Source organism: Onychomys torridus, chromosome 8, assembly GCF_903995425.1.
Source record: "Onychomys torridus chromosome 8, mOncTor1.1, whole genome shotgun sequence".
Lineage (NCBI taxonomy): Eukaryota > Metazoa > Chordata > Mammalia > Rodentia > Cricetidae > Onychomys > Onychomys torridus.
The window spans coordinates 9,885,854-9,907,532 of NC_050450.1; the positions used below are offsets into that span (position 1 = coordinate 9,885,854).

Consider the following 21,679-nt stretch of genomic DNA (forward strand, 5'->3'; position numbering starts at 1 on the left):
CAGGCTCCACTAGAGTGCACCCTCACATACCCACTGTCCAGGAGCCTTTGTGCAGTGCACAGCCTGGCCAGACACACCTGGCCACTCTGTCTTAAATTTGCTAAGATGCAAGACTTCCAGCACAGGAGCCTTGAGTGTCTTGTTCACCCATGTGTCCTCAGTGCACAGTTGCACAATGACTAAATGAGCTAGTGCTGAGGATTAGCCATCCATACCACACTTACTGAGCACCTACTATGTACAGGCACCTGAATGGGTCGAGAGGGCAGAGGGGTGATCAAGGCAGACAAATGCCCTGCTCCCTAGAGCTCACATTTAGACAGGCAGACAGCAAAAGAGAATATTGAGATGGAGTTGGAGAGTAGGGTACAGAGGTACGAGAAACAGATAATCTGCCTGAGGAACCGTAGAGTCCTGTAGGAAGTCACATACAGGTTGGGGAAGAACATTCCAGGCAGAGGCAGGAATGCAACACAGGTGGATGAAAGGAGCGCTCCTGCACTAAGCTGTGTGCTGGGGGTTGGTTAAGACGGCCTCACATGCTGGCCTTGAACTCACAGAGGTCCTCCTGCCTCTGCTTTCTGAGTGCTGGCATTAAAGGTGTGTGCCACCACACATGACCTTGTTTTATATGTATGAGTGTTTTGCCTGTGCATATGTATGTGCACAGAAACTTCAGAAGACACCTTGTAGGGGATGGTTATCTCTTCCACATGTGGGTCCTGGGGAAGCAAGCTCAGATCACCAGGCTTGCTTTACCCTGAGCCATTTTGCTGACCCGTTTTATTAATATTTTTGTTTCCACATTGAGTCTTTACATAATCCAGTGAAGATGATCCCATGGCTCTGCCCGTTTTACAGATGGGGAATCTAACACACAGAAGATCCCTGACACACTTGCTTCTGCATATATGGTGAGATGGAGCATGAGACCAGGCAGCTCAACTGAGAGTTGGTGTCACACCTCCCTTCAGGAGCCAGAGGGCTTAAGATGCTGCCCAGCACACAGGATCTAGAACCAGGGAGGTTTGTTGAGCATTTACGGTGTCCCTGGTACTATAGTGAGTACCTTACATAAATCAACCCATTAAGTGACAGCCCTCAGCAGAGTAAGGAGAGGTACTTTTGGCATCTCCAGACAGACCAAAGGCAGAGGTAAAGGCCTGCTTACCTGACTGGTTGGTGCAGCAGTTATCTGCCTTGGAGAGTGCCTCAGTACCCTCCCCTGTGGCCACACAAATGGGACTTCCATGTGCCACCCCTGAGCTTGATGCCTTGCACAGGTGCCCTCTGCAGCTGGACCTGTCTCTGAGAATCACCCCCAAGCAGTCATGCAGACCACCTCCCTGGACCTTCTAGCCCAATTCCCACTTTCTGGGATGTGGGCCAGTCCTATTGGCATCAGGGCTGGCATGCTGGAGCCACTTAGACGGCTCCCTCTGCCAAGGCAAGAAAGCACACTGTCACTGTCCCGATGGAGGGATCAGTGGATCCTGACCTCGAAGCCAGTGCCCCCAGGAAAAACAAGAACGGCAGCACGGGTGCTACCTGCTCCTTTTGGCTGGCTGCAGCTGAGGCCGACCAGCTTGGTTCTAGGAACTGCTCCCAGGATGCAGTGGGGCAGTAGAAGAGAACACTCCTTTGTACCAGTGGTCACTCTTTTAGCCCTCAGGCTTGGAAAAAATAACTTTTCACTGAATCTTAAAATCTACCAAGATCCTTACAGAAGGTGCAGGATCTGGGCAGAGTTGGACTGTATGGTGTGCTCCGTGCATGTTCTGTACTATGGAATGTGGTAGAAACAATGCTATGCAGCCTGTGATGAGGTGGTCTCTGCTGGCCTGTGTCTCCTCACTTTTTCCTCTCCTCTCTGTTCTCCCTCATTGGGTAGTCACCCTATAATACAGATGCAGTGCTATGAGGAAGGCAAACCAGCTCCCCTTGGAGAAGTCCCCAGCCAGCTGTCTATTAAGGACTCAGGGCTCACAGCCAGCAACCCATGCCATGCACCAGACATACAGGCGCAAGCCTTCAGATGATTCCAGCCCGGCTTCTAGCTGCCCCAATTGACTCAGAGGGTTGGTGGGGCCAGTTGGGCTGTCTCTTCTGAGCCTGCCTAAAGGACAGGGGTTGGGGCAGAATGGAAGTGTGAACTGTTTTAAGTTCTTGTGATTTGGGTGGTTTCTTTTGCATTAGATACCAGGACAGAAGGGACCCCCAGATGGAACTTGTGGGATAAACCAAACCCCAGAGCTGCAGTGAGAGTGTGTTTAAAATGTAGTGAACATGTGAAGAAGGCAGAGCAGCTCCTGGCTGCTCCTCCTGTCCTGTAGTCTACCATTCCTGGCTCTTGGTTCACATCCAGGGTCTTAGCCAGCTCAGGCCTTGACTGAAAGTTTGTGGAAACAGTGCCACAAGTAGAAAGAGCTGCTGTAGACTCCCTGTCACATTTAGAGGTCTGCCGGCCAGGGCCACACTTAGTGTCTTCAGAGCATCCAGCAGGCCCTGTCAGGGGAGTGGCAGGGAAGAAGTGCCTTCTCACCAGGCTGGCCCTGACCTGGCCAGGCAGGTGCTTGGCTGCTTCAGTTCCGTACTCTGGCCTGGACCGTCAAAGAGAAGACCTTCGCCTCCTGGGTGGACCCAATGAATGCAGCCCCAGACCAGACCTGCCTGCCACTGCTCACGGCCACTGAATGGGGCTGGCTTCCTGCCTGGCTGCAAGAGCCTGTAGCTGTTCCTGCAGCCTGGAGAAGAGCAAGATGTGTCCGTTCCTCATCTAGGCAGAGCCCAACTCCAAGCCTGCAGGGGCAGGGTTACCAGAGGCCGGCTCTCATGGAGTATGGCCCACAGAAGAGCAGAGTCCATAGTACCCAGTTCAAGGTCCAGCGTGGTCAGTGTCCCAGAGTACATGCTGTGGAGGATCAGGAGAGACAGGTGAGCCCATGAGCTTCCATGGGGCAGCCTTGACAGCAGAGGAGGGGTGTCAGAATGTGGGGGGCTGAAGGAGGGACTGGAGGACAACTGCAACACAGGGGGGTTGAGGGACAATTGTCTTCATGCTGTGGGCAGGAAATGTATTAATTTCCTATGAAGATGAACCCAAGAGAAACAACAACAAGAAAGACTTAAAGTTTCAAAGGAAGGACTTCCCAGTTCCAAGATGGGGATGATAGGTGACTGGCTCAGCCTGTCTTTCCCCAGTCCTTAAGACTGATCTCAGGGAGGTTCCTTGGCCCAAGTCCCCAAAGTCTGGAGGACTCCTGCCAATTTGGAGACAGGATAGCTCCAGATGACACGTGGCCCCAGGAAACCCAACCAGCCTTGCTTGATGCCCTTGGTCCCCCCTCACGAGGACACTGACCCAGATGTCCCTGAGGTTCTCCCTTCTGGAGTCCAACACAGTTACCTTGTCCAGGGCACAGCAGGGTCATCTCAGGCTGATCCGGGAATCTAGCTGCTGCAAGTGTTCCTGAACCCCAAAGGGGATAGTGGGTGTCCACATTCTGCAGAGGGGACAAGGGACCCCAGGGCCAGATTAGAGGGAAGGCAGCCAGGACTCCTCAGGGCAAGCTACCCACAGCCCCGCCTCCCACTCTGCATAGAACCTTAACCACACCCCACCTGGCAGCATACAGATCAGCATGGGTGAACGGAATGCTAGGAGGCCCTTTTTCAATCCTGGTCTACTCTGCCATAGTCTCTTTTGCTGTAAAGTAGATCCTATTGTGGTGTCAGGGTGGTCTGTCCTCCACAGGTTCCCGTTTTGAATGCTTTGCCCCCAGAAGGCTGTGGAATCTTTAGGAGGTGGGACCTCAATGGCAGAAGTGGGTCACGGTGGGTGGAACTTTGAAGGCAATAGCCAGGCCAGATCCAGAGGTAGCTGCTCCCTGATAGTGTGTGAGCAGCTGCAGGTACAAACTCTTGCAACCAGTGCCTTCCCGGCACAATGGATGACACCCTGGGAGCCTGCGAGCCCAGGGCACCTTTCCTCCTCCTCATCGCTCCTGCCGGGTGTCATGGTCACAATGAGAAAAAGATCTAGAGATGCTGATATCTATCCAAGAAGACGGGTACAACTTTGCAGATCAAAGCCATCTGAAGAGCAAAAGGTACTGGACATCAAACATCACACTGGCTTTGAGAATAAGTTTAAAGCTGGGCACAACACATGCATCTATAGTACCAGCACTCAGGAGGCTGAGGCAGGGGGATCGTGAGTTGAAGTGCAATTCTGCTTCAAAAACAAATAAAAATGGGTCTAACTATATGAAATTGGTATTTTTATGTTCTAGGGATGACTGGATTAGTCAATTTCATATGGTTTACCCTGATGAAATATTTATTGAGTGTTTTATGTGGCAAACTGTGTCCTAAAAGTTTAGGGCTGGGGCCATGGCTCAAGTGTTGGACCACTTGCCTAGCATATACCAAGTCCTGGCTTTGATGCCCATTGCCATGTGAGATTGGATGTGGCAGTAGATGCTTATAGTTTCAACACTTGGGAGATAGAGGCAAGAGTGTCGTCCTTAGCTACACAGTGAGTTCCAGGCCACCTTAGGCTACATGAGACCCTGGCTCCCACAAAAACATCTTTCTTTGTCTTGCCTAACATGACCATCTCAAGTCTTCTCTGTAAATACCACATCAGTATCCCAGAGATGGAGAAGCTAAGGTCTGCAGGGCAAATCACAGCTCATGTACTACTCAGCAGGGGTGGGATTTGAATTCTAGAGTTACACGCAGATCTCCAACCCCAGGGTCAATGCAACTTACGCCAGTGTTTCCACTTGAGGGCACTTCTGAAGGCTGGAGGCCAGCTGCTGGGCACCGGCAGCCGTGAACTTGTTAAACTGGACACTGAAGAGAGAGGTCCATCCTGAGGCCTGGCCACTCCCATCCCAACCCTTCCCATGATGCAGGTGGGAGTCCCTCTGCCTCCCCAAGTCCCCCTGCACCCCCACACTCACTCCATCACCCGCAGGGACACCATGTCTGGAAGCACTTGTGCCAGGCTCTTGGCTCCTGCGTCACAGATGCAGTTATTGTACAAGCTGCTGGCGACAGAGGGGGAAGGAAGAGGTTTGGGGTGCTGGGCTAGCTCAGGGCCAGGTGGGATCCACACGCAACTGAAATGACTGCTCTGCTTTATCTGTCTGACTGTCTGACTGTCTGTCTATCTACCTACCTATCTATCTATCTATCTATCTATCTATCTATCTATCTATCTACCTATCTATCTATCTATCTATCTATCTATCTACCTATCTAATAGGTCTCACGTATCCCCAAGCTGTGCTCTAACTTGTACATAGTCAAAGATGACTCTGAACTTCTGATTCTCCTGTCTCTACCTTCTGAGTACTAGGATTACAAACATGTGCCATTACACCCAGTTTATGCAGTGCTGGGGATGGAATGAATCCAGGACCTCATACATGCTAGGCAAGCACTCTGCCAACTGAGCTACATCCCCAGGCAGGCCCTACTGTCCCATTTTACAGATGGACTAATTGAGGCCCAGAGAGTTGAGGCCACTTATCTGTAGTTCCATAGTGAGTTTAAAAAACTACAGCATGGACAAGAATTTGTACACTGGGCTTGATGGCTCAGACTATAATTCTAGCTACTTGGGAAACTGAGGCAGAGGGGTTACAAGTTTAGGCCAGCCTGAGATACATGAGACCCAGTCTCAAATAGAAAGGTTGGTTTTGTTTTTTGTTTTTTTATTTTTATTATTTTTGTGTATGGGTGGTTTGCCTTCATGTGTGTGCAGTGCCTAAGGAGTCCAGAGGAGGGCAAGGGACCCCTGGAACCAGAGTTCAAGATGGTTGTGAGCCACATGTGGGTGCTGGAAATTGAATCCAGGTCCTCTGCAAGAGCAGCCATTGCAGCTCCTCAAAATAGAAAGTTAAAAGAAGGCTGGGGTTAGAGCTCAGTATAGAGTGCTTGTCTGGTATACATGCAATGGCTCTGGGCTCCATCCCTAGTAACACACACTCACACACACACACACACACGCACACACACACTCTCACACACTCACACACACTCTCACACACTCACACACACTCTCACACACTCACACACACTCTCACACACTCACACACACACATACACACACTCATGAAGAAGTAGAAAGGGAGAGGGAAAGAAAGGGGAGGGAGGAAGAGGGAGAGGGGAGGAGAGAGGGAGAGAAGGGGAGCGAGAGCTGAGAGAGAAGGAGAGGAAGGGAGGCAGAGAGGTGTTTCCCAACCCAAAGCATTTGGAAACTCCAGAGAACAACTTCCCAGGTTCAAAGACATGCCTCTTTCTGTCTGGGGAATTCGCTGGATCCCTTCCCCATGCTGTTGTTCATTTGTAAAATGGGTAGGAGGGGGTCACTGTAGGGAGATCAGCTGGGTTCTTGCTGGTTTGTGTGTTGGACTAAATGTTAGCCAGGATCTCACAGTGTGACACACTCACAGAAACCACTAGGGCCATGTGAGACACCACAGAAGGGTGGACTGTGTTGTCCATGGGGAAAGAAAGCTTTGAAACTACTAAGACTATGGGGACTTTGAAGTTAGAATGAATTATTTTGTATTATGAGATAGCCATAAGCCATCTGTAACTCCAGTCTGAGGGGATCTGATACCCTCTTTTGACCTCTGCAGGTACTGTGTGGATTTGGCACACAGGTGTTAACACAGACATAACACCTGCACACATAAAATAAAAATAATATTTAAAAAAATTAAAAAACAAGAAAAGTGAGCTGAACAACACTGTTCATTGCTCTCTGCTTCTTGACCTCAGAGGCGATGTGACCAGCTGCCTCACACCCCACCACCAGGCTCCCCGTCATGATGGACTGCACCCTCACACCTCTGCCACCATGCTCCCCACCATGATGGACTGCACCCTCACACTGTGAGCCCTAGTAACCCCTTCCTTCCTTAAGTGGTCTTTGTTAGGATTCTGGTGATGGTAACAGTAGTTAGCAAGCCTGCCTGGCCCACAAGCACCTGCCTGTGTGATCTGGACTTTCCTGACCTCCCACCCTCCCTGCTCACCTCCCATCCCTCCCTCCTGAGGAAGCTTCAGCCCCCTCGGAAGCCCTCTGCCCCTAAAAGTCCATCCTCTTTCCTGCTTTGAGGACATTGTGCCTGCTGCCCTACAGAGCTCCTCACCTCTAGTTCCCACATAGGGCCATGTCTAAGCATGTCACAGCACCCCTGCTCTCTGAAGTAAACTGGTGACACTCCCATTTTATTCTCCTGGTACATGCCAATTCCCTTCCTAGAATAAATCACGGTCTTAAAAATACCTTTTTAATGTCTGTGTTTTCTGTCTTAGTATGCAACTTGAAAGTAAGGACATCCCTGTTTAAGTTAGGGAATACTGTACACCGAGCACAACTTTAGGGTGTTAGGTGGGCACCAAGTACATATATTATGAATTGTGCAGTGTTCATCCGCACAGAGGACCTGGTTTGGAAGGATGTAGGAGTAGCTACCCCAGTAGAGATGGACAGAAGTTGCCTTTCCTAGAATATGGCTTTCTTTCCCAGCTGCTTAGCCAAGAGCTGCTAGTGCTGAGCTGAATGACTGGGACTCTGGTTCAAGCTCAGTTTCCATCTCAGCTCCTAGAACCACACCGAAGACTTGCTCCGAGTTGGAGCTGCTACACCAAGGCCTACCAGGAGGTGGCAGTGTAAGCACTGACTGGAATGGTGATGGACCTCTCAGAAGCCAGCACTAGGGCTCCAGTCGGCTCTCCTGCTTCAGGTAGATGGGTAAGGGACAGTCATCCACTGCTCACTAGGGACAAACTGAGCTATGACATATGATCCAATGACACAATTCTTATTTTCCAGATGAGGAAATAGAAGCTTGGAACAAGTAAGCAACTTGCCCCAGGGCTCTGGTGATGTTCAGCTCAGTCTAGGTTAGTGCACCACCTGGTGACACAGACCTTGCAGCCAGCAAGAGGGGACCATCTTCCTGCCCTCCATCTCCCCAGCCCACTCACCTCAGCCTTAGGAGAGACTTGGCCAGGGCCGGCAGGGCTTCTGCAAGCTTGCAGGTACCCACATCGGTGATGCTGTTTTGGGACAGGCTGCAGGGACACAGGGAGGAAAACAGTTCAGGAGTGGAAGGCTCTCCCTTTCCCACTGGCCTCCATCCTGAGGCTACAAATGTACTACTTCACAGATGGCCTATAGCCACAAACCTGTGACAGCCAGCTTCAGGGAGGGTCGTGGGTCATGTGGATGAACCCACAGGAACCACTGACAAATATGAAGGTTTTGTAAAGAGAGAGTGGGTGGCAGGCTGAGAGGTAGATGGCAGAGAAAGAGCACTCCCCTCCTCCACCTGCTCTCTGATTTGATGGTGACCCTTTCCCCTGAACTGTTTTCCAGCACTCTAACTGCACACAATAGGTGTTCAATAAATGTGTACATGTCCAGGAATAGACAGGTGAGAGGGAGGGAAATCTATCTTGTGGTATACCTAGACCATTGTGTGAGATTATAAGACACCTACACTGTATATCAAGGAAATTGCCACAGGAATTCTTGAGACATTTCAGCCTTCTTGAATTATAACATGGGGTGTTGACAGATTTTTAAAAAATAATGTTTGTTTTGTGGGAATTGAACCCAGGACATTATGCATGCTAGACAAGTGCTCTGTCATTGCTACGTTGCTAGTGCTTTTAAATTTTAAAAAAGGTAGTATCATTGTTGTGTGTGTGTGGAGGGGTGTGCAGCCATTGTGCACATGTGGCTGAGGACGACGCTCTGCAGTTGTGGATGAGAACTCCTGGAAAGAAGCTGTGTTTACAGAGATGGAATAGACCTGCAGTGATGGGAAGAGGTGGGAAAGCCCTGGGAACAGCCACCCCCTGTTCACCTCTGCAACAGAGCAAACCTCCTGTGGCCAATAGATAGAAACCTCTTGGACTCCAGTAACTTAGCTGATCACTAGCTTCCACCAACCCAAAAGAAAGACTGTCATGGGTCAGCATCTTGAGCTTATAGAAAAGCTTCCCCCATCTTAATGTGCCTGCCTTTCTGATGTACCCACCAATGTGTGTTTTGTTTGTTTGTTTATTTTGTTTTGTGTTTTGAGACAGGATTTTTCTGTGTAGCCCTGGCTGTCCTGGAAATCTGTAGACTAGGCTGTCCTCAAACTCAGAGATTTGCCTATCTCTGCCTCCGGAGTGCTAGGATTAAAGGTTTGAGCGTACGTACACACACACACACACACACACACACACACACACACACACACACATACACCACACCACACCACACCACACCACACCACACCACCAACCTATTTTAAATACGATTTCTTTGTTCCGTAAAACTTCGGGGTTGGGGATTTAGCTCAGTGGTAGAGTGCTTGCCTAACAAGCACAAGGCCCTGGGTTCAGTCCTCAGCTCCATAATTTAAAAAAAGAAAAGGAAAAAAAAACTGTAAAACTTCACAAAGCTGCTTCCATGTTGGAACATGGAATTTGTGGTAATCTAAATCTGAGCTCCTGAGCATTGGTCATTCAAAATGGCTCCCAAATAAACTCTTAACTGTTTTTAGGATGAGAGCAATGTTTTTGCATTGACACACTTTTACATAAGTTTTGGAGACCGAACTCAGGTCTCCAGGTGTAAAACTTAGAGGTGCCTTCACCCTCTATGTCATCTTATTGGTACCTTTAAAATTTTTATTCTGAGACAAGGTCTCATTATGTAGCCCAGGCTGGCCTTGAACTCAAGAGCCTCCTGCTGCAGTCCCTCCTGGGATCACCACGTTCCTCAGGCTTGTTACAATGCAGGTCCAACGTCCACCCCCATGTCCACCCCACACCTTCTCCACTTTGACTTCCCAAATCCCAGAACAGTTTAAAACTGTCACCAGGTAAGGTTTTACTGCTAAATCCCAATGTCGCTTCCCTTCCAGCATCCCAGTGTGGCTTCACTCATTAAACTTTCATTATGGTGTATTTTATTTCAATACAGTATTTCTCTTTCTGTTTTTTAGTGTGTGTGAAGGTCGGAGGACCACGTGCAGGCGTCAGTTCTCCCCCTCTGCTGTGTGGCTCCTTTGGATGGAATTCAAATTGTCAAGCTTGGCAGCAGCCACCTTCTCTAGCTAAGCCACCCTGCCAGCTTTCCTCCACTTTTTTTTTTTTTTTTTTTTAAGATTGGTTCTGGTTCTCTAGGCTGGCCTTAAACTCACGGTTATCCTACTGTCTCAGAATCTCCATTGCTACGATGCCCAGCTTACTGTATTATAATTATTCATTTATTTGTTTGCTTCTGGTTTATTGTATGTGAAGATGCCTGAGGTCTGAGAACAGGATCTTCAAGGTCTCCACTCTTGCCTGTGATAGCAAGGGTTCTTTAAGTCTGTTCATTAATCCAATGAATGAGGTCTGGAGAAACAGCTCAGTAAAATGCTTGTCTCACAACATGAAGACATGCGTTTGATCCCAGAACCACTTAGAAATCTAGGCATGGTGGTGCATGCCTGTAATCCCAGTATGAGTGAGCTGGAGACAAGTGGAACTCTGAGACTCACTGGCTGGCTAACCTGGCAGAACTGGTAAGTTCCAAGCTGGAGAAAGATGCTGTCTTAAAAGAGGTGGGTGGTGTTGCTGAGGTGGTCCCTGGAGGAAGAAGACTGAATGGAGAGGACAGTGCGTGGTGACCCAGAACAGAATGAGTGAAGGGCACAGTGGAGGGCAGACAGAGGACAGAACACTGAAGCCGTGGGGAGGCGGGTCCATTGTACTTACTTGAGAGTCTCCAGGACCTTGAGCTGAGGAAAGGTGGCTGAGAGCTTCGACACACCCTCGTCCCCAATCTTGTTATCACTAAGTGAGTCCAGGCTGCAGGTGGGATCAGATGGTGGTCATTGGCCCTCCTGGTCATCCTCTCTAATGCCACCACACCAGCTTAACTCTGAGTGTGTGGGAGCTGGCCTGTACCACCTGGGGGTGCCATTCAGCAGGCCAGGGGCCATGGCTAGCACCATGGACTAGAACCTTAGCTTGGCTTTGTAGGGGCTCCCTGAGCTGGGACCTCAACTATTGAGCAGCTTCCTGCTCCCACCTGTCTGCCTTCTAGGGTTGCTGAGAGCGGTGAAGTGGACTGTGTCGGGGAAAGATTTCAAACTTGCAAAACAACTCCAAACTTTTTTTTTAAATCTGGGGATTCCCATCATCTGTCCCTTCCCTATACTAGGGGGTCACAAGTCCTCACAATGAGGTCATCTGGCCCCCACACAGTTCCCCTGCTGAGAAAGTAATGGGGAGCAGAGGGGAAAAGAGACAAGGAGATAGCCTCCCCACTGTGCCCTAGAGACAAAGCCTGGGCTTCTCAGAGCACAGGATGGGGGGCAGGACTTGTGAGAGCACGGGGGGGGGGGGGGGGGCAGGACTTGTGAGAACACAGGGGGGGCAGGACTTGTGAGAGCGCGGGGTGGGGGGGAGGACTTGTGAGAGCACAGGGTGGGGGGCAGGACTTGTGAGAGCGCGCGGGGAGGGGGGGGGGCGCGGCCAGGGTCTGTAACTCACTCCAGGTGCTGCAGGCATGAGAATGCTGGAAGTATCTTTGCCAGTGTGGGGAAAGCCTGGGGACCCAAGACCGGACCCAACCTAGGAAGCAATAGCGGAGGTCAGACACTGGACCAGCCACAGTGGAGTGCAGGCCGGAAGAGCAGTCTGAGGCTACTTCCCTGCCTCCCCAGCTTCTTATCCCCACCTGCTGGGACTCCCCAACTTCACTTCTTGTTCCTGCTGATATCCACACACATTTACTCACCCTTGCCCTGTGCCTTCTCTCCAGTGCCAGCCAAGGTCTATTCCCAGTGTCACACCAGGTTGCCTGTCTTTGCATTTTTATTTTTTATACTTTTTTGTGTTTTTGAGACAAGGTTTCTCTGTGTACCCTGGCTGTCCTGGAACTCTCTCTGTAGACCAGGCTGGCCTTGAACTCAGAGATCTGCCTGCCTCTGCCTCCTGAGTGCTGGGATTAAAGGCTTGTGCCACCATTGCCCAGCTTGCCACCCACCCACCCCCATATGCGCGCGTGTGTGTGTGTGTGTGTGTGTGTGTGTGTGTGTGTGTGTGTGTGTGTATTCCTATGCATAGATGTGGAGGTCAGAGGTCAGGGTTAGGGATCTTCTTCAGTTTCTTTCTACCTTCCCCACGCCCCCAGACAGGGTCTCACCAAACCTACAACTCACTGATTCAATACACTGGGGAGTTCTCTCCCCTGGTGCTAGGACACATGCTGCCACACCAGGCTTCCTGTGGGTTCTGGGGACCCAAACTCTGTAAGGCAAACACCTTATCACTGATATCTCTCTCTCTCTCTCTCTCTCTCTCTCTCTCTCTCTCTCTCTCTGCCTTTTCTTTGCTTTTCAACAACACAAAAACCATTGGGTGGGGCTGAAAAGACAGTTCAGTTGATGGAGTTCTTAGCGCATAGGAGATGGAGGCAGGAGGATCCTGGGCTAAATAGAGAGTTTGAGGGCAGCCTGGGCTACGCCATACTCTGTCTCAAAAGGAGTGAGAGCAAAAGAACAAGAGAGAAGGGTTTCCTGAGCACTTAGCACACGCTAGCCTGCTAGTCGGCCTAGGTCTCACACAAACCACAGCTCTGAGAGTCTTCTCACCTCCCTCTTACACTAGGAAGCCAAGGCACAGAGAGGTTAGGTAACCCACACAAGTTCACACATCCTGATTGACTAGATTTCAAGGGAACCAATTAGATAAGGACAGCACAGTGATCATGGTTAGATTTCTAAAAAATGACTAAACATATCCAGTTGTAAAGCACTTTATTCTAAATTTCAGTTAAAATTATAAAAATAGAAATAAAAAACTTTTATTTATCCTTACTTTTAGTCTGAAATTATATTTTTTAACCTTTAAGATTTATTTCTATGTAAATGTAAAGGTCTATGTACTATATGTCACAATTTGGTGGGGTGGTGGTGGTTGTCAGAGCCAGGAGACCTTGGAGCCACTGGAGCTGGAGTTACAGGCTGTGGTGAGCCGCTTGATGTGGGACCTGAACTCAGGTCCCTGGAAAAGCAGCAAGCACTAACCTCTGAGCCGTCTTGCCAGCCCTCGGACTTCAGGTCATTTAGTTAATAAGGAGGTAGCTTACTTGCTTAGTTATTCATTGCATGCATGCACACGTGTGAAGATCAGGACAGCTGCAGGAGACCGTTCTCTCCTGACACGCAGGCTCTGCTGGGTTGCGTCACCAGCACTGAGTTCTTTTGAAATAGTTATTGTTTGATACAATGATGACAGCACCCTGGGCTCTCTCTCTCTCTCCCAGGCTGGCCTTGAACTTATCATCCTCCTGCCTCAGCTCCCTGAATACTAAGCTGACAGGCACACTGCCACTTAAGGTTTATTTGTCTAAATGAACATACTTAGTGAAAATCAAAAGATTACTGTACATAGTAACTTAAATTCTGGAATGTCCTCCACATCTGGGACCCGAACTCTGGAACCTCAAGCTTTCAGAAAAGGCTACAGATCAGAGTTAAGCTCAGCCTTGTGCTGGGGGCCCCTGTGATCCCTTAACCTTTGGGTCTTGGGTCCTTTAGTACTTAGCTCTGATCACAGGAGGCTGTCGGAAGAGAAGGGCCGTCATCACTTCATTCTTCAACCCCCAGTCTCACTGCTTGTCTGCCAGGTACCAGACCAGGGCAAGAAAGCCCTGAGCAACCACAAGTTCCCCCTTGCACAGAGCTGGCATTGAGGGGACACAGATAATCCAAGAACTCAGTTCATGGTCTGGACTGAGAGGTGAGAAGTGCTACAGACACCGTGACAGGGGAGAAGCTCAGAAAGCACCTCAGAACCCGGAGACACACAGTCAGCGGAGCAACGTGTCTGCAAGCTGAACTTCATCCCTGAGACTGGCATGACAGAGAGCCAGCTCTTGCAAAATGTTCTCTGACTGCCACAGCACACCATGGCATACACACACACACACACACACACACACACACACACACACACACACACATATCTAAATAAGTAAGCAAACAAACAATGTAATTTTTAAAAAAGAAGATGGGCAGAGAGAAGCGAGGGCCTGGGTGGATCTGCTGTGTGAGGAAGGAGCATTCAGGGCAGAGGTACAGCCACGACAAAGGCCTGGGGCTGGAGCTCATCTCCTGTCAGGAGACTGAAAGCCAGAAGAAGGAACACAGGGTAGGAAGGGACTGAGGAAGAGGGTGGAGAGCAGATTAGAGAAAAGGGGTAATGACCCTGGGCCTGTTTATTTGTTGGTTTGTTTTTACAAGCTCTCTAGCCTAGGCCTCCAACTTACTGAGTAAGATGACCTTGAACTCCTGCTTCTCCTGCCTCTGCCTTCAGATGCTGGGACAGCAGATGTGCGCCACCATGCCGTGTAGGTCATGCTGGGGACTGAACCAGGGCTTTATGCATACTAAGAAGTATGCTGCCAACTGAGCCACATGTGTCCACCCCCACCTCACATACATGTGGGGGTTTTCAAGTGTCTGATCAGACAGAGACCTGCAGGGTGAGGAACATGGAGGCGGCTGCTCTGGACACTCAAAATAGTCCTTTGTTTCCTTCCTTCCTTCCTCAGAACCATCTTGGGGCTTCCAGCCTGTAGGTGGCTGTTTATCTGGCTCTAGCCTGTTCCACTCCACAGCCTCCAGTACCCAGAGCGCAGTTCCGACCTCCAGGGAGGGGCTTTTTAAGCTGAAAATAATTCAAAGCCAGAAAGCACCCTGTGGCTGTCTTCAGACATTTCCTCTTTTCAGCAATATTTTTACCTCTGTACAAATTTGGCGTCTTATGTCCTGTTGAAACAAGAGGTACTTGGTTATCTGTGGAGGTGCAGGGGAGCTGGCAGTGGGTGGGTGACTAGCTGGGACTGCAGGCAAATCACCAACATCACCTAGCCTCAGTTTCCAAATCTGTCCCCTGACTGTCTTCCTTGGCAACTCTTCCCACGAAGGGTACTTTATGTAAAAGGCACCACGCATCTTGTGGGGGGCTCTCTTTGTTTTGAGGCAAGGTTTTCCTATGTAGTCCTGAGTGGCCTTGGACTTGTTATCTTCAGACTTTAGTTTCCCAAGTGCTGGTGTTACAGGTGTACGCAACCAGACCTGGCTGGAAGGAGCCCATCTCTAACAGGACCAAACACTGACAGAGCTTGTTTGTTGGCTAGGCAGGCTAACCTGGTGCTTATAACTCTGAAGAAACCACATCATCTCTCAGGTCTCACTATGCCTGTTTGTAAACGAGGGATGACATCAGTACTCTTCTCCCGTTGTCTCAGATAATGGAATGGAAATGCTTTGCAGTTGAAAAGCTACGTTGAAGCCTGGTGGTGGAACATCCTGCAATCCTGGGTACTTGGCAGGGTTGAGGTAAGGGGGAGCAAAAGTTCAAGGCTAGACTGGGCTAAATATTAAAACCCCCTTTCAGAATAGGAAACACATGGGCTGGAAATGTAGCTTAATTGGTAGAGTGCTTGCTTAGCATGCACCAAGCCCTGGGTTCTATTCCATGTGCTGCATAAGCATGTGTGGTGGAGTGTGCCTATAACCCCAGCATTTGGGAGGCAGAGGCGGGGCGGGGGGTGGTGGTGGTTTATACAGCTTGGCTTGGCTATATACCAAGTTTGAAGTCAGCCTGGAATACACGAAACTCTCTCTATCAAATAAATAAATAAACAAACAAGCAAATAAATGGGTTGGAGATATAGCTCAGTGGTACAGTGCTTGCCTAGTATATACAAGGCCCCATGCTCAATCCCCAGCATTGCAGGGAAGGGCTGTTCAGGCAGCCACACCTAAATATAACTCCTGGGGCTCTTCAGGGCTCATGTTCTGGCCCTGTCATAACCCAGACACCCTAGATTCCCATCATCTGTTCCTCCTACCCAGGTGGCTCCAAGGCCTGGCTGCACAGCTGGGGAACCCATTTGCTTCCTAAGCACTCTCGGTGCCCACCCAGACCAGACCTAGGCGAAATGGACCCTAGTCCACTGGAGTTCCACATCCAAATTTCTCAAGAAGGATCCTTCTAACTGAGGGAAGACCCAGAAAAGCAAGTAAGGCAGGGTGGGGTCTGAGCATGCGCATGACTGGGAACCCTAGTAAGCCTACTCAACACACTCAAGTTGTGCCTAGTGTCTACAGGTGGTAAGGACACCTGAGTTCAGAGGGCAGTGGCCAAGCTATGCATTCTCCTGGGGGAGTCCATGTGGCCAGGAGAGTGATCAGCCCAGGCACAGGAGCAGAGTGCAATTCCTAGCTCAGCAGGGAAAGGACCCAAACCGAGGTCCTGGGGACACCCTCTGTGTGAGGTCTTGGTCTGGGGCAAACTGGGCTCTTGACTCCATATTGTATTCCTTTAAGGCTTCCTCTCCAGCCCTTGTGAGCTCACTCCCAATTTCTCAAGCTTCTGTGATGATGTCCTCCAGAAAGTCCCCCAGCCTAACTTGTATGGGAACTTGCTGGCACATGTTTATCATGGATGGCAGTCTCTGCTCCTCAAAGAGCTTTTGACAAGTAAATAAGCATGAGCTCCTCCTGTGTGTGCATGCACATGTATGCATGTGTGTGAGTGTATGTGTTCGAAAGCATGTGTGTCTGAGTGTACATGTGAGTGTGTGTGTATATGTGTGTATATTATATGTGTGGATATGTGAGGCATGTGTGTGTGTACAAGTGTACGTGAGTGTGTTATATGTGTGTGTGTGAGTACATGTATGAGTATGTGTAAGGCATGTGTGTGTTATACATGTGCATATGAGTGTGTGCATTGTGTGGGGGGTGGGGGTGCATGTGTGTTGTCCTGCAAATGAGCCAGTTCTCTGCTGTTCTGAGCACCTCCTGCACTCACCCAGATAGGCCACACCCAGCAGGGGGAAACTGGTTTCTCAGAGGTAAGAGAGGGCAGGAATCATGCAGGCTCTCCCCTCCCTCACACCATGCCTCTGGCCCAAGATCAGCTAAGATGGCAGAAACAACCTTGGGTCACTGAGACAATTGCCCACCCTTCACTTACGCAAACTCCAGCTTTTTAAGGTCCCGGATGGCAGGAAGATCTGGGGCTGCATCCTCCGAGTGGTGTCTCAGCCTACAGAGACAGGGCTTCGGTCAGTAAGCATGTCCCCACTGGTATGCTCCCGTGCCCACATCCTGCACTCAGCACTGCTTCCCTTGGGAGCTGTTGTTGACCCTTCACTGACAAGAACAACTTTGGGGGGCTGGAGAGATAATTGCCTGTAACTCCAGCTCCAAAGGGGGGTTTGATGTGTGAGTGTGTGTGTAAGGCCTCATAGGCACTGCACTCAGACACACACATATACACATAATTAAAAATAAAATGCTTTGAAAAAGAACAACCTTAGGACCAGGCAGAGTGGCATCAGCTATTTTACCAGCTATTTGAGAAGATGAGGGAGGAGGATCATAAATTGGAGGCCAGATTTGACCACACATCCAATTCAAGGTCAGCCTGAACAACCTAGTAAAATCCTGTCTCTAAATAAAAACTAAAAGTGGGGATGGAGCTCAGTGGTAGAGTACTTGCATAGCATGTGTGAGGTCCAGAGACAGAGAGGGAGGGAGGAGAGGGGGGGGGGGACTGGGCAAAACCTCTTTGTCCTCTGCACCTCGGCTCTGTTGTGACTGAAATGGGTCTGGGCTGCCTGAGGGGCTGCGAGGGTCCCTTTGTTAGCAGACCCTGAAGGGATCCTGTTAACCCCTGGCAGCTGATGTCTCCATGGCTTGGTATACAGGCTGTCAGGCTTAGAATGGGGCAAAGGGCAAAATCAGGGTCCCTGCCTGGGTGGGACTTCAGCAGAGGGCTTGGGTGGTCATACCAAGAGTCGGGGCACGGACAGCTCTGTGGACAGAACATACATATGATAGACAGAGCCCACCTGCGTAGCCTTGAACCACCTCCGACCCCTTCACCTGTGTGTCTGCACAAGGCTGTCCAGGTCTTCCACATCCTTTGGAGACTTGGCCTTAAATGGCTCAATGGTGAACTTCTCCTCTGCCACCTGGAGTAGCTGGGGCTCTCCCTGCTGCCGTAGGGATTCCCATAGCACCATTGTATCACTCAAGGCAGCCCTGTGGAGGGAGGGTCTCAGTCCCAGGTACAGTGGCCAGGCTAGATCGCAGTGAGGTGTGGCTCCACGAAGGGACTTCCCACCTCCTCAGATCCTTTCCTTTCTTAGCTTGATCCCCACCTTCATGACCCCATCAGCCCTTATTGAAAAGGCACACTTTTTCTCTGGCTGCCAGGAAGCTCAGCACTAAATTCTGGCCACATCTGTGGCAGACTTTATAACGTGAGTAAAATCTGTTTATCGGGAATGTGGGCTGAAGTCTTCTGGAGATACCCTCAAGTGTTCAAGCAATAAAAGAATTTAGAGCCAGCCCATCCTGTCCAGGGTGCCCTGGTGGGGCTGTAAGCAACCCTGGAGCCTGACCACACCCACATTCTGGGAAGGTTGCTCTGCTGCCTGAGTACAAAGAGCAGTAAGAAAACAGAGACTGGAGGCAGAGGAGCAGAGGGAGGCCATGTCTTTGGGCATGAGGAAATGGCGGCACACGGTGGTACCTGAAGGACAAAAACAGCCTGAACTCAGGCTAGGCTGAGACTCCAGATGTGCTCCAGTGCCTGGCACATGGTGGGCACTCAAATGTTGGTTGGAAGAACAACACCCTACCCCCGCAGGCTGCGTGGCTGGTAGCAACAGTTACCTAGCTCATGGAATAGGGGTCCCCAGAGCTACAGTCCGTGCCTGCCCTGTGTCCTGCCTGCACCTGAAACTGGTGACGCAGCTGAGTCCCACGAGGCTCCCCAGTCCAGAGGGCTCAATGCCGGTCTGACGGAGGTCCAGGGAGAAGTCCTGGCTGGCCGTCTCTAGGGCCCTGCCCAGCACGTACACATCTGGGGGTGTGAGCCGGGTGCCCAGGAAGGAGAGGTGCCCAGGGAGCTGGTGTGCCACATGCTCCCAAATCCCAGAGTCCTGCGTCTCATGGGCACAATGCAGCAGCTCCAGCAGTCGTCCAGGCCGCAGAGTCCCCAGCTTCAGGCGCTTCAGGTACCGGGTAAGAACCTTCCGCTTCCGGTCTGCCACTGCAGGCTCCATCAGGGCTCCCAGGCAGTGGGCTCGAGGAGGCTGGAAAACCAGTCCAGCCAGGAAGCGTGGTACGCCCTCCAGCCAGTTGTCATAGGGTCTCTTCTTCCTTGGGGTCAAGGCCAGGTACTGTGGCAGCTCCTTGTCTTTGATTTCATTGCACTGTGCCAGCCACACAGCACCCAGGAAGCACTGTAGTAGAAAACTGGAGAAGCCCAGCTGGGCCTCTGTGGTTCCCAGGGTGGGCTGCACCAAGCCCTGGGTCACTGCCCAGGTCCTCACCTCCACTGATAGTAACTGGGTCTCTTGCAAAGTGCTTTGGTGTCTGCGGCCCAGCTCCCAGGCCAGCTTGGCCAGCTCAGCTAAGGCCCCTGGAGGACTGTCCCTGGCTGCAGGGCCTAGCAAGCCAACATAGAGGCCTGTAAGTGTGCAAGGCAGCTGGGTCTCTGTGCCCTGTTCCAGCAGGGCCTTGGAGAGCTGGCATACAGCCCTACACAGAGCAGGGCTGTGACTGTGGGTGAGGAGAAAAGCCTGACCCCTCAGGAGGCCCAGGGCCTTGTCTTGGTCCCCTGCTGTCCCTGAGTTCTCAAAGTGGCGTCTCATGTACGTCTGGGCCTGTTCAGCAGAGAAGCCAGGCACCTCAAAGATGGCATCTGCCTTACTCAGGCTCTGAGCTAGGCGGCCCCGGGGCCGGGCTGTGAGGAGCAGAGTACAGCCACGCAGCAGCTTCCTCTGGAAAAGCCCAGCTAGCAGCCCCCGGAAGGAGCAGGGCTCTGGGGGCAGAGGTCCACATGGTCCATGTAGGAGGCCATCTTGGGCCTCTAGCTCCTCAAAAGCATCCAGAATGAGCAGGACACGCTCTGGTTGCCTCACAATGTGACCTAAGACCTCATCATCCATGACCAGTGGCTGCAGGCTTGGGGGGCAGAGCAGATCCTGCAGGTGGTAAGTGTCCCCCGGACGATCCAAGCAGTGACAAGGGACATAGAAGACAAAGTCATATCGTGGCAACTGGCCACGGGCCCAGGCCTGACTCACCATCCGGGCCCAGTGGCTCTTGCCCTGGCCAGCCTTGCCCAGCACAGCGACCACTTGTGTCTCTCGAGGCTGCCGGCAGCCGCCCACAGCCTGAAGCACCTCAGCCAGGCCACCGTGGACTAGCTGGCGCTCTGTCCAGTTTGGAGTGGCTAGCTCCCTTTCCTGGCTCTTGTTGCCGCCTCTCTCCAACCTGGCCTGCACCAGCTCCACGGCTACCAGGGGACCACACAGGCTCTCAGGCTCCACCTGGTACTTGTCCTTCAGGGAGTTCTGGAACCGCTCCACAGACGCTATAAAAGCCGAGGGTGAGCCAGAGTGTGTTAGCAGAGTGAGGTGTCAGGGAAGGGAGGGTGGCCAGGGCCTCTCTCCCTCACCAGTTCTTCTATCTACTGCTCACTGTTTCTGGTCACCAGCTAATTCATTCACCCATACCCACTAATTTTTCTCTTTTATTCATTCCTTTCTGCTCTTTAAATTATTTATTTATGAGATAGGGGCTCATATAACCTAGACTGCTCTTAAACTCACTAGCTGAGAATGACCTTGAACTTCTGATCTTCCTGCTTCTACCTCCTGAACACTGTGGTCCTGGGGTTGAACCCAGAGCTTTACTCATGCTAACTGAACAAACAGCCAAATGAGCTATATTCCCATCCCTTTTTGTAGCTTTTTGATTCAGAACCTTACTTTGTAGCCCAGAATGAACTCAAACTCAACTATATCTGGTTACCGTGTCTGTGTGTGTGTGTGTGTGTGTGTGTGTGTGTGTGTGTGTGTGTGTGTGTTTGTAAGGGGGGGGGGTGTTACTGTGGATGAAACCCAGGGTGTCAAGCTTGCTGGGGTCATGCTCTGCCACTAAACTGCTCCCCAGCCCCTTCCGTTACTCACTAGGCTGGGCCACTAATTCTATGGTGTTTGGAAGGGGAGTTGGTTATTTGTGGATTCATCATGTTAAGTGAGATGAGCCAGGCTCAGAAATACATATATCATATGTTTCCTTTCCTATGCGGAGCCTGGAAACACACAGACAGACAGATACATAGATATAGATATGATATATACATATATATGAAATTATTATGATGAAATCCATCATTTTGACAATGAGTATATACTAGTTAAAATTAGTTTAAAAAGAACTGGGGGTGTGGGTCGCTGATGAGATGGCTCAGTAGGCAAATGTACTTCCCACTAAACCTGCATACCTGAGTTCCACCCTTAGCCCCTCATGGTGGAAGGAGAGAACTAACTCCTGCAAGATGTCCTCTGACGTGTACTATGCACAGACACATGCACACACATATGTACACATATGTACACCCACAGTGAATAAATAATAAATAAGTAAATAAATATAATTTAAGGCCTTTGAAAAGACAGTGCAGCTGGTGAGGTTTTAGCTGTTGGTAGAGTGCTTGCCTTGTGAGTATGAAGCCCTGGGTTTCAAAACCAGGAATGTGGTAGTACATGCCTATAATCCCAGGAATT

The 21,679-nt window shown here is 50.6% G+C and overlaps 2 protein-coding genes across 2 annotated transcripts in view; one reads left to right on the top strand and one right to left on the bottom strand.

Moving 5' to 3' along the window:
• The window catches only part of Dexi (Dexi homolog), a 46,010-nt gene that overhangs the window by 13,424 nt on the left and 10,907 nt on the right, over positions 1 to 21,679 (top strand). The window contains exons 2-3 of the mRNA XM_036198369.1: positions 15,329 to 15,419; positions 15,939 to 16,105. The gene's annotated coding sequence lies outside the window, so the exon portion shown is untranslated. The remainder of the gene's footprint in view (positions 1 to 15,328; positions 15,420 to 15,938; positions 16,106 to 21,679) is intronic.
• Positions 2,770 to 21,679, bottom strand: part of Ciita (class II major histocompatibility complex transactivator) — a 28,187-nt gene continuing 9,277 nt past the window's right edge. Inside the window, exons 9-18 of the mRNA XM_036198370.1 lie at positions 18,837 to 20,481; positions 17,979 to 18,137; positions 17,065 to 17,136; positions 11,563 to 11,643; positions 10,783 to 10,875; positions 8,011 to 8,097; positions 4,968 to 5,051; positions 4,774 to 4,857; positions 3,407 to 3,503; positions 2,770 to 2,911 (exon numbers count right to left, since the gene is read on the bottom strand). Of these exons, the coding sequence (XP_036054263.1) occupies positions 3,428 to 3,503; positions 4,774 to 4,857; positions 4,968 to 5,051; positions 8,011 to 8,097; positions 10,783 to 10,875; positions 11,563 to 11,643; positions 17,065 to 17,136; positions 17,979 to 18,137; positions 18,837 to 20,481 (2,381 nt within the window). The 3' untranslated portion in view covers positions 2,770 to 2,911; positions 3,407 to 3,427. The remainder of the gene's footprint in view (positions 2,912 to 3,406; positions 3,504 to 4,773; positions 4,858 to 4,967; positions 5,052 to 8,010; positions 8,098 to 10,782; positions 10,876 to 11,562; positions 11,644 to 17,064; positions 17,137 to 17,978; positions 18,138 to 18,836; positions 20,482 to 21,679) is intronic.